At 54.9% G+C, this 12,966-nt stretch overlaps 1 protein-coding gene across 3 annotated transcripts in view; it reads right to left on the reverse strand.

The window, feature by feature from the left end:
* The window catches only part of znf704 (zinc finger protein 704), a 353,820-nt gene that overhangs the window by 62,156 nt on the left and 278,698 nt on the right, over window positions 1-12,966 (reverse strand). For 2 of the 3 annotated variants that reach the window (XM_085993235.1, XM_085993236.1), the window contains exon 7: window positions 107-208. The exons of the other annotated variant lie outside the window; for it this stretch is intronic. In XM_085993235.1, coding sequence (XP_085849361.1) covers window positions 107-208 — 102 coding nt within the window. The remainder of the gene's footprint in view (window positions 1-106; window positions 209-12,966) is intronic. 3 annotated transcript variants of the gene reach the window in all.

Here is a 12,966-nt window from a genome sequence, read left to right on the forward strand (position 1 = left end):
AAGTAGGATTGCATTTTATGCGATGCCTTGATGACTCCAGCTGCTCCAAGGCTTCACTGCCTCCAGACCTCAGGTGTGTACTTCGCTTGAAGTGCCTCATACTTACTGGCATGCCTGTGAAGGTAACTGGTGGAGATTGCCAGGAGATGCTGAATCCATTGCTGGTAGGTGTAAACTTTGATCCAGGAATGTTGACGGGTGCCGTGGCCTGTTGGAAAAGTGGTATTGTAAGGAGATCACATTGCCCAGGAAGAAGCTGAAACCTTTCGAGACAAGTGCGACTTATCAGTACAGATACAAAGAGGCCACGCATTGAGTTACAACCAGAATTACATAGAGCTACCTTCACACTGGGGTAAAACATTCCATAGGATCCTGCTTTATAAAAGTCAGTGGAGGAGAAATTGAGTATAGCCCCGTTTGGGGCGCCAGCCTCGCCAGGGCGCTAAAAGTAGCGCCCCGGAAACATTCGCGCCCCCGCACCAGAAATTGAGTGGTAGCGACCCAAAGGGAAGCGCGGCGCTACTGGAGGCGCCCCGCATCCCTCTTGGGGCGCTGCGAGTGAATATCGTGGCGCTACTGCGGCACGTCGCGCTGCAGTATTGCAGGCCTTCCTCCCCTTCTTAAAGGGGAGGGGCCTTGTGCAGCGCGATCTGGGGCCCAGCTGGGCCCCCGAGGATCGGGAATGCAGACAAAAGAGCCCGGCACCGAAGAGAAGTGCCGGGCTCTTGGAGTGCAGCCGGCACTCCGTGGGGGGCGGGGGGGTTCCGGAGGCCGGGGACGGGAGCGCAGGCAGGTGCTGGCAGGCGGCCAACAACAAAAATGGCCGGCCCGCACCTCGCCTTTAATTTGCGCCTCCCCGGCCGCAGGTAGGCCCCCCTAAACCCGTCGGACATAGCGTCCGGCGGTAAATCAGGGGGCGCTGCCAAATATCGCGGCCGGGGCGTCAGCGGGGCGCTGCGCACACCGATGCCATCATCGACAGCGGCGCAGTGCTAACGGTTAGCGCCACCACTAACATCCCGCGGAATTTAGCAGGAGGCATGGGCAGTGCCGCGCCCGGGCGCCAGTTAGCTTGCGACCCACTTAGCGCCCTCTTAAGGCGCTAACGGGTGGCGCAACCTACTGAATTTCTCCCCCAGTGGGTTATATCTGGAAAATATCTGTGTTAAATTCTCATGACTGTGGAGTAAATTAATTACCAGATACAGGCCTAGAAATTCAGTAGCGTTCGCCAGCCGTTAACGCCTTAAGAGGGGTAGATTTCCAGCGCTAGGCACTTAGCACCCGGGCGCAGTCCGAACTGTGCCTACGCCCAACTTCAGTTGACATTTAGCGCCGGCGCAAAGTGTTTGCGCCCGCTCAGCTGCGCGCGCAGCTTATGACGTCATTTCGTCGTGCAACGCTGTTTGTGCGCCCCAAACCGGAAATTCAGTGGCGCCCGCCCAATGTGGGCGTGGCGCTGTTAAGAACTGTGAACTGGAACGCAGCAGAGGCCCTGCGGGCCTCGGGGAGCGCTAATTAAAGGGCACTTAGACTGAACTATAAAGGCCAGCCATTTTGCTGCCATGACTTTAGTGCTTTGGATTTCTGGACAGAGACCAAGGAACAGACCTTACTGATTTGGGACAACATAGGAGAGGTATTTTTGGCTTCTGGCCAGAGCTTGGAAATTAGACTCATTGTGATTTCACTGTTTGCAAGTTTATTATGGGGGCTGCATGGGGTTCCAACCCTCAGTTCCAGCATTATGTGTGAAGGGCCCGCAGACGCTGTGTGAGAGGGCCAGCCATGCCTAGACGCAGAGGGGCCATCAGGCGTCGGCAACGTAGGCCTTACCCACTCAGGGAATACCGGCAGCAGGTGTCCTATCTCACCATGACTGCCGCGCATTGTGTTAAGAGGCTGCGCTTCAGAAGGGAGGTGGTTGCAGAGATCTGCCAGCTGCTTCACAGAGATCTGCGTCCACAGCTGATGTGCAGGACGTCTCTGTTGGTGGAAGTGAAGGTCACGGTGGCTCTGAACTTTTATGCAAGCGGCTCCTTCCAAGCCGCTGCTGGGGACATAGCGAACATCTCCCAGTTCGCCGTGCATCGCTGCATCCGGCAGGTCACCGATGCCCTTTTCGCAAGGAGACACCAATTCATCTCCTTCCCCATGACCCTAGAGAGGCAGGAGCAGTGTGCAGTCGGATTTGCCAGGATCGCCGACTTCCCCATGGTGCAGGGCGCCATTGACTGCACGCATGTGGCTATGCGGGCACCTATCGACAATGCCGAGGATTACCGGAACCGGAAGGGCTACCATTCCCTCAATGTACAGCTGGTGTGTGGCCACAGGCAGCGCATCCTAGCTGTCAATGCCCGCTTTCCAGGAAGCAGCCACGATGCATTTATCCTGCGCCAGACTACTGTGGCTGACATGTTCGAGGCACAGCCTCCACCAAGGGGATGGCTTATTGGGGACAAGGGTTACCCTTTGTGTACATGGCTCATGACACCGCTCCGCGCGCCCAGGACCCCTGCAGAGGAGGCATACAACGAAAGCCATCAAGCCACAAGGAACATCATAGAGCAAACGATTGGCGTCCTCAAGCAACGGTTCCGCTGCCTGGATCGTTCCGGCGGATCTCTACAGTATTCGCCGGATAGAGTCTCCCAGTTCGTCGTCGTTTGCTGCATGCTGCACAACCTGGCTATCCGCAGGACTCAGGCACTGCCACCTCGCGTTGGACCACCACCTCAGGAGGACGAGCAGGAGGACCATGAGGAGGAGGAGGAGGAGTACCAGCCCAGGAGGGAGCCACAAGGTCCAAGGGCCGTCCGCCGGCGGCTTATTGAACGACACTTCTAGGCCCCCTGTCAGGGAATGGCTTGTGGCAATGAACGCACCTGAATGCAGCCGCTCCGCAAGCCCTCAGCCGGTTAACGCAATGTGGTAAACCACTGTTGTTAGTATTGTTGTTCACTGTTAGTACTGTTGTTCACTCTTGCATATTGTTGTACTTGTCTGTGCATGCCTCAGCTGACTCCGCCCCTGGCTCCACCCTCATGGCTGGGTATAAAGGTCGCTGCTCAGAAGCCTCCAGCCCTTTTGGATACCAGGCAACCACAAGAGGCATGCTCTGTTCTTTGGTAATAAAAGCCTGTTTATTACTTTCTCAATCTCCAGTCTTTTGTAGCAATTGATAGTGCATCAATTTTATTACCAAAGTTAAATGTTGGCTGCGGATGCTGATCAACCGATGGCGCAAAACGCTGAGCAGCAGGCGCTGCTGCGAGCCCTCAGACCAACATGCCTGGACCTAGACCCCCAAGAAGCGGGTTCGTCGACTAAATTCGCACAATGGCTGCGTTGCTTTGAGGCGTATCTGGAAGCCTCGACCGTGACTCTTGATGAAAATAAACTGAAAATCCTGGCCTCGAAGGTGAGCCACCAAGTCTATACTTTAATCCAAGATGCGACGACCTACGCGGCGGCTATCGACCTACTGAAAGGGCAGTATGCACGCCCGGTTAACACGGTCTATGCCAGGCACCTTTTAAGATCTCGCAGACAGCAGCCCGGGGAATCGGTGGAAGCCTTCCTACGGGCACTGCGGGTACTCGGACGCGGCTGCGACTGCAAGGAAGTATCGGCCGCGGCACATGCGGAGGGATTGATACGAGACGCTTTCGTTGCGGGTCTAAGGTCCAACTACTCCCGGCAGAGGCTGCTGGAGAAGGGTGAAATAGACCTGACAAAGGCAGTGTCCCTCGCGCTCTCGCTCGACGCGGCCCACAGAAATATGGACGCTTTCTCCCCTCATCGCCCCGCGCCGTGGACGCCGCAATCTTGGGCCATGGGACCGCCACCTCCGACTGCTGCAGCGATGTCCAAGGCACAAAAATGCTATTTTTGTGGCCAAGCTAAACACCCTAGAGCACGCTGCCCCGCGAAGAATGCTACCTGCTCCGGCTGCGGGAAGAAAGGTCACTACGTTAGCGCCTGCAAAGGGAAGACCGCTAACGCCAGCAGCGCTGCGTGCGAACCGTGGGCGCAGCCATCTTGTCCGCCATCTTGGGCTCCCCCAGCCGCGTGGGGATCGGGACCGTGGGCGCCGCCATTTTGTCCGCCATCTTGGACGCCTCCGACTTCAACCACGGGGGAGCCGGACTCAACCACCGCCTCATCTGACGACCACATCGACTCGCTCGACCATACGCTGGCCTCCGTGACGCTGGACCAATCTCTCCCTCATCAACTGTCCAGGTCCATGATGGATATTACGGTAAACGGCCGCGCCACTACCTGCCTTTTTGACAGCGGGAGCACGGAGAGCTTTATCCACCCCGACACGGTGCGCAGTTACTCTCTCCCGGTCCTGCCGACGCGCCATCGGATCTCTTTGGCTTCCAAAGCCCAGTCAGCGGACGTCGGTGGCTACTGTGTAGTGACCCTTTCAGTAAGGGGCACAGAATACAAAAATTTTAAACTTCTGGTCCTGCCCCATCTCTGCGCTGCCGTTCTACTGGGGTTGGATTTTCAGTGCCACCTTAAGAGTGTCACATTAGCGTATGACGGACCCCTCCCCCCACTCACAGTCTGCAGCCAGCAGCTTTTAAATCGCCCGCCGTGCACCATTTGCAGCCTCTCCACCCTTAAAGTTCCCCCCCCCTCCTTGTTTGCTAACCTCACCCGCGACTGTAAGCCCATCGCTACCAAAAGCAGGCGTTACAGTGTTGGGGATAGGAGCTTCATTAAATCCGAGGTAGCGAGACTCCTGAAGGAAGGGATTATTGAAAGTAGCACCAGCCCATGGCGAGCACAAGTGGTGGTAGTGAAGACTGGCGAAAAACAGCGCCTAGTTATTGACTACAGCCAGACGATCAATCGCTACACCCAACTAGATGCATACCCACTCCCCCGCATATCTGACATGGTCAATCAGATAGCACAATACCGGGTGTTCTCGACGATTGATCTGAAGTCGGCATACCACCAGCTCCCCATCAGGGCTGAGGACCGCCAGTACACAGCTTTTGAAGCTGACGGTCGGCTCTATCACTTTCTCAGAGTTCCCTTCGGCGTCACCAACGGAGTTTCTGTCTTCCAACGGGAGATGGACCGGATGGTTGACCAGAACGCGCTCCAGGCCACTTTCCCATATCTAGACAACGTCACCATCTGCGGCCACGACCAGCAGGACCACGATGTTAATCTAGAGAAATTCCTCCGGACGGCCCAGCGGCTGAATCTCACATACAACAAAGACAAATGTATGTTTCGTACTACGCGCCTCGCTATTCTTGGCTGCGTAGTGGAGAACGGAGTCATCGGCCCAGACCCCGATAGAATGCGCCCCCTTATGGAGCTCCCCCTCCCCCACTGCCAGAAAGCACTGAAGAGATGCCTGGGGTTTTTCTCTTACTATGCTCAGTGGGTGCCCAACTATGCGGATAAAGCCCGACCCCTCATCAAGTCCGCCTCCTTCCCCCTGACAGCAGAGGCCTGTGCAGCCTTCACTCTCATAAAAGGAGACATTGCGAAGGCCACAATGCACGCTGTGGATGAGTCCCTTCCTTTTCAAGTGGAGAGCGACGCATCCGACTTTGCCCTAGCTGCAACCCTTAACCAGGCGGGGAGACCCGTGGCCTTTTTCTCAAGGACCCTCCAGGGCCCCGAGATTCGACACTCCTCTGTCGAAAAGGAGGCCCAGGCCATTGTGGAAGCCGTGCGACATTGGCGGCATTACCTGGCCGGAAAACGATTTACCCTGCTCACTGACCAGCGTTCAGTGGCTTTTATGTTTCATAATAAGCAGCGGGGCAAAATCAAGAATGACAAGATCTTAAGGTGGAGAATCGAACTCTCCACCTACAATTACGATATCTTGTACCGGCCCGGGAAACTCAATGAGCCCCCAGATGCCCTATCACGTGGTACGTGCGCCAACGCGCAGGTTGATAGGCTACAGACCCTCCACAATGACCTCTGCCACCCGGGGGTCACCAGGTTCTTCCATTTTATCAAATCCCGTAACCTGCCCTACTCCATCGAGGAGGTCAGGACCATGACCAGGAACTGCCAGATCTGTGCCGAGTGCAAGCCGCATTTTTATAGGCCAGACAGAGCGAGCCTGATCAAAGCCACGCGCCCCTTCGAGCGGCTGAGCATCGATTTTAAAGGGCCCCTCCCCTCCTCTGACCGCAATGTGTACTTCCTCAATATAATTGATGAGTACTCCCGTTTCCCGTTTGCCATCCCTTGCTCGGACATGACCAGTACCACGGTCATTAAATGTCTGAATGACCTCTTCGCCTTGTTCGGTTTCCCTAGCTATATCCATAGCGACAGGGGCTCATCTTTTATGAGCGACGAACTTCGGCAGTACCTGCTCGCGAGAGGCATTGCTACAAGCAGGACCACCAGCTACAACCCCCGGGGTAACGGCCAGGTGGAAAGGGAGAATGCGACAGTCTGGAAGGCAGTCCTTTTAAACTTAAAATCTAAGGGCCTTCCGACCTCCCGCTGGCAGGAGGTCCTCCCTGCGGCGCTCCATTCCATTCGGTCGCTGCTCTGTACACCCACCAATGCCACTCCTCACGAGAGAATGTTCTCCTTCCCCAGGAAGTCCACGTCGGGGATTTCGCTACCAACATGGCTGACTTCTCCAGGTCCCGTCCTACTGCGGAAGCACGTGAGGACCCATAAGGCGGACCCCCTGGTCGAGAGGGTGAGCCTCCTCCACGCCAACCCGCAGTATGCTTACGTGGTGTACCCGGACGGGCGGGAGGACACAGTCTCCATTCGAGACCTCGCACCTGCAGGTGCTCCTGAAACACCCTCTTCGCCACCCACCGCTACTCCTGCCTACCCCCAGGACACAGTCCCCGCACGAGACCTCGCACCTTCGGGTGCCTCTGAGAGACCACCATTGCTACCTCCCATTACCCATGCTCTGACCCCTGTAGACGGCATGCAGCAGCCCCAGGGTCCGCCACCTGCTACACCTCCTCTGAACGAGACACCGGGTTCACCATTGGATGCTGCACCATCACCGCCGCTGCTGCGACGCTCAGGACGGCTTACAAGGCCTCCTGATAGACTTCAGTACACGAATTTTTAGTGCACTTCACCCCGCCGGACTCAATTCTAAACAAGGGGTGAATGTGGTAAACCACTGTTGTTAGTATTGTTGTTCACTGTTAGTACTGTTGTTCACTCTTGCATATTGTTGTACTTGTCTGTGCATGCCTCAGCTGACTCCGCCCCTGGCTCCACCCTCATGGCTGGGTATAAAGGTCGCTGCTCAGAAGCCTCCAGCCCTTTTGGATACCAGGCAACCACAAGAGGCATGCTCTGTTCTTTGGTAATAAAAGCCTGTTTATTACTTTCTCAATCTCCAGTCTTTTGTAGCAATTGATAGTGCATCACGCAACAACCACTTGAAACATGACACCTGGACAAGCTGAATAAATAAAAAGCTTTATTTAACAAACTCAGGGCCCTTCCCACATGAAACAGAAAAACAGACAAGACCCCCAAAAAACAGTCAAAAACATATCTCACTCCCACAACCTGGGGAGGAATAACAAAAATTGTCCTTCCAATTGGCCTTCATCCTCGGCCTTACCAAAATAAGCCCCCCCCTCCAGAACACAAACACCCCCATATAAAAAAACATTTGCCTTCATCTTCGGCCTTACCAAAATAAGCCCCCCCCCCTCCAGAACACAAACACCCCCATATAAAAAAAACAGTTGGCAACACACTCTACTTGGTGTGCCGAGAGGGCGAGTCCTTGTGCAGGCTTCTCCGGCCCCTGCCCGACCTGTTGCTCCGCCTCAACCTGGGCCCTGTGGGTGTTGCAAGGCTGGGGGAAGGCTCCTGAGGGGCACAATGCGTGACGGCAGATGCCCTTGGGGGTCGGCCTAGACGAGGTCCGGCCCTGGAGGGGCCGGCTGCTGACTGCTGCAGCTGTGGCTGGCCAGCATCAGTCTCTCCAGCAGCTCGTCGCACCTTGGCTGGGGGAGTGGCAGTGGCAGCTGCAGCAATGGGGGCAAGCTGGCTGATGCCAGGCGCTCACTGGTCGCCAGAGACACTGGCACTCGGCCGGCCTGGCACTGCAGCAAGCGCAGCAATCTGGTGAAGGCCAGACCGCTGTGCTGCAGCAGGGCGGCAGGTGCCCTGGCGATGCTTCCGTGACACAGCGAGTGTGGCAGAAGTGAGTGCGCGAACTGCCCTGGTCTGTGCCCGCATCAGATCAGCCAGTGTCTGGACGGCACCACTCATGAACTCGCGACTCGCGTCCTGTGCTGCCGCGAGTTGGTCGACACCCCTGGCCTGTGCTGCCGCGAGTTGCTCGACACCCCTGGCCTGTGCTGCCGCGAGTTGCTCGACACCCCTGGCCTGTGAGTCCCCGAAATTGGCCACACTATGAGCCAGGGACTCAATGGCCTGAGGCAACTGTCCCACAACCCCCATGAACTCGTTGTGGCGCCGCTCCGAGGCCGCGGACATTTCATCAAGGAGGCGCACCTCCTGGGCGAGGACCGTCTCCGGACTGGAGGGCGGACTCTCCCTCTGGGGAGAAGGCCGCCGAGCTGCCCGACCCTTCCCGCGTGCCTGGACGCCACTGGGCCCAGCAACTGCCCTCCCCTGCAACACTTCCCCCCTCTGGGGAGAAGGCAGCCGTGCTGCCCGACCCTTCCCGCGTGCCTGGACGCCACTGGGCCCAGGAGCTACACCCCCCTGCAACACTTCCCCCTGGCTCTCCTCCAGGCAAGACGTGTCCCCTGCATTGCCATCCCCTGGCGCGGATGAGGGTTCCCCCGATGTGCCGCCTTCCTCTTGGTCCTCGTCGTCCTCCTCTTCCGAGGGACTGGCACTCTCAGCTTCAGGGACCTCCTCCTCACCAGCTGAAAGCAGGAAGGCACAAGAGTAGCTTTAGAGTGAGGACAGGGCGTCAGCGAGGGAGGCATGAGTAGTGCTATTATGCGCATTGGTGGGACAGTGGCAAAGGATGTAGATCTGAAGCGCAAGGGGAACCAGAGAGGTCCAAACGGTCATGTCCTTACCATTGGGTCCCAGCACAGGGTCGGCATCTCCAATAGCAACGGGGCCAGTCACCCGGCCACGCACGAGTCGAGCCACGCTCTCCTCCAGCTGACTGAGCTGCTGGAACTGGGGACGGCCTCCCCCGGTGACAGTCTGGCTCTTCAAATTCCGCGCCAGCTTGGCCTGCAAGAGAAAGGGCGGCCTCTAAGTACAGTGTGGCGCCCTGTTGTTGTGTGCACTGCCTCCCATGGTCGAATAGCTTGGCCAGTGTGTTAAGTGCAGAGAGTGCTATTGATGATCATGCCAGTGCCATAGCTGCGGGAGGAGGGCTGGCCATTAGGCCTTTGAGGTCCCTTTGCCCATAATGTGAGGTGCACATGCAAGGATGAGGAGGACACTGGAAAGGGTACTCACCCTGACCAACCGACTGAGGTCGTTGAACTTCTTGCGGCATTGGTCAGCAGTCCTGGGGACATCGCTGTTGGCTGACACCCTCAGGGCGATTTCCCTCCAGGCTCTCCTGTACTGCCTCCTGGGAGCCTTCTTGCCACTGTCCGGGCACAAGATCTCTCTGTTCTTTTCCAACCCCCTAAGCAGCACCCTCAAAGCATGCTCTGAGAAGCGCTGCGCTCGTTCACGGGCCTTCTGCATGGCTTCAGGCGCTATTTGGGTCCACCAGCAGTGTTCAGGCCTAGCTGCAGGGCTCCACTATCCAGGGCGTGGCTGCAGACAAAGTCGACCCTTCCCCCTTTAAGAGCTGGCCGGCGTCAGGGTGTCTGCTGTCAATCAAAACATGACCGCACCTGCGCTGCGCCCGGCCTCGGCGTTATCAGTCCGCACCGCCGGCTTAGCGCCTAAAGATAGGAGTGCAACGCCAGTTTCAGCGCTCGCCCAAACTCCTTGGCCAAAGCTACTGAATTTCGGCGAAGTGGCCTCCACTTTCCGGCGCCCGACTTTACCGCCCCAAAAGTGGCTATACTGAATTTCTAGGCCACAATGTTTTGCCTGTAAAGGTTGTTTACATGTCTCACAAAGCACCTCTGGAGACAGAAGTCTGATGCTCCAAGTATTGCAGTACATTAGAAATGCTCCTTTTATACTCTGTGAGACATGTGCTACTGCCGCCTGTTTCTGAAAACGCTGGTCCTACGCACGCAAACCTGCCCAGGCTCACTAAAACCAGCTGCTTGGAAGATCCATCTTAGCAGGTCTCCTGGGCTGTTGGTCAGAATGAGTATCAGCTGTTTTACGTTTAGTGTTCAGCTAGCTGCGTGAGACCTGCGCTTCGAGGATTGGCAGCACTAGTAGGCATCTCACACAAAGCACAAGCTGCTTTAGAAAATACAGATGAGCTGCATATTTTTAGACTGTGGGGCAAATTTCCTGTTGCTACTGCCCTGATTAAAAAAGCAGGGCCAATATAATGTGATGGGCAGTCGTGCCAACTTGCCATCTGTCCCGATGTCTGGTTGCAACTTCATCCAGGCGGCTGGAGTTCCTGTCAGAAATAGACATGAGACTCATGCTTATATGTGAATCAGGGTCAGAAGTTACAACCCGTTCACCATTTCTGTCTCGTCCCACCTGACTACAACCAGTTCTTGCTCCCTCCCACTAACCAAACATGGGCGGTATAAGTTGGGAGGTGGCCAATCCCGGTAAAGATTAAAAGGATCCTCAACTGGAGTAAGGGAAAGCTGGATGGACATTTTTATGGCTATCGCTTGGGGGTTTTGAGCCTTAAATGCTTCTAAATCTAGTGTGTTTGCTCCTGTAGGTTCTGCACACAAGGTGCCTGCTGCTCTAAAGTGCTAATTGTGCTCACTCCCAACACTCATACCCCTCCCCTTTAAGGCACTGCTGCAGGCTCTTCATATTTGATGAGCTACCTACTGACACTCCAGTGCAGTGCCGAGGGAGTGCTGCACTGTTGGAGGTGCCGTCCTTCGGATGAGACGTTAAACCGAGGCCCCGTCTGCTCTCAGGTGGACGTAAAAGATCCCATGGCACTATTTCGAAGAAGAGCAGGGGAGTTATCCCTGGTGTCCTGGCCAATATGTGTCCCTCAATCAACATAACAAAAACAGATTATCTGGTCATTATCACATCTGTTTGTGAGAGCTTCCTGTGTGCAAATTGGCTGCCGCGTTTCCTACATTACGAGAGTGACTACACTGCAAAAAAGTACTTCATTGGCTGTAAAGTGCTTTGAGACGGCTGGTGGTCGTGTAAGGCACTATATAAATGCAAGTCTTTCTTTCTTACTGGGGTGAATATTTTGTGCTGGCAACTCCCTGCCCAGATTATAATGAGGACCCAGGACCAGAGTGGATCAGGTCTCACACTGGTTCCTCTGGACGACCCTGTCCTCTCGAACAGCACGCAAAATAAAAAATGCCTCTCGTCAGATCCAGTTTATCCACAGAATCTCCTTTGACTCTTGCACAAAAATGCATGAAAGCAAATTGCTGGCAATATCCTAACATATAGGCCAAGAAATTCCCCAGTGTAGCACCGGCCGTTAAGGCTGGTTTTGTTGAAAAAATGGCGGCCGCCTCACTTCCGGAGCGGGACATGGTGGCCGACATTTTGGTGAGGACCATAGTGCTGCCGTTGCCAGCACTGGCTTCTCAAATTTAAATGAGCATATCGTGATGTCAATCATTGTGCAATGCCTGATTTGACGTGACGACTGCTATTTTGGACGTTCTCGCACACCATAATGCCCTGTCCTAAGTACGCGCAGAAAAACGTGTGTGAAGTAGCCCTGCAGAGATGCTGTCAGTGCTCCTTAAAGGGACACACACACCTTTCAGGTAAGTTTGGATTTCAACTTTTGGACTTAAAAAAAATATTTTATTGATGTAGTGGCTTGGTGTAATATATTTAAAAAGTTCTTAAAGTGTGCAGGGAGTGCTGCTGGATGCTTGCAAGGCTTTGGATGGTAAAGGAAGGCCTCAGAGAAGACAGAAAATGCTGGAAATACTCAGCAGGTCAGGCAGCATCGATGGAGAGAGAAACAGAGTTAATGTCTCAGGTCAAGATGCTGCCTGACCTGCTGAGTATTTCCAGCATTTTCTGCTTTTATTTCAGATTTCCAGCATCCGCAGCATTTGGCCTCCAAGAAGACCACTTGCTCACAGTCCTGGGGGGCACATGGAGATGAAGCAGATTGAGCAAAGGGGACAAGCTGCTTACAGAGGGAAGAAGAAGAAAAAGAAGAGGAAGATGCAGAAGAGGAGGAAATAGAAGGAAGGATGCAACCCAGACAGTCACTTCCTGCCCGGGATATCCGAGATAGAATCATCCGCCTGCGGTACCAGTGACCACAACCCCAATTCCACTTTCAACATTAGTCCCACACCTTACCTTCCCTCTGTGACTGACCATCACAGCGTCCTCTTAGCCACAATGCTAAAATAAAAGCCACCACAAAGCAAACTTTCCAATCCAATGTTATGACCAACCATATATGCATACAATATGACATCAAGATATCAATTAATCACCCTTGTGCATTCCCTTAGTGACTGTCTTGTGTGTGCCTTTGCCTATCCTACTGATGTCATGCAGTGCTACCCCAGTGGCTGCAGCATGGCTGGTGGAAGGCTGCTGACTTTCAGTGGGGGAGACTGCAGATGACATTACAGGACGACCTCGAGGAGGTGGCGGCTGTGAGTGTCAAATCAAGTGACGGTGTTTCTTCTTCACTCTCCTCTCCCACTTCTTGGTCAACCACTGGCAGGGTAGTCTGGATTTCTTGGGTGTCTGAAATGAGGAAGGCACAAGGACAGGGTTGTGGAGAGGGGAGGGCGGAAAATCAAGAGCTGCATGCTTACACCATGCGCAGCTTGCACATCAGAAGAGTTTGTGGGATGAGGGGAAAATGGGATGTGAGAAGGAGGATAACGTATGAGGATACCGGCA

Source organism: Somniosus microcephalus, chromosome 7, assembly GCF_052327205.1.
Source record: "Somniosus microcephalus isolate GS21.2 chromosome 7, FLI_Smic_1.0, whole genome shotgun sequence".
In the NCBI taxonomy this organism is placed as follows: Eukaryota; Metazoa; Chordata; class Chondrichthyes; order Squaliformes; family Somniosidae; genus Somniosus; species Somniosus microcephalus.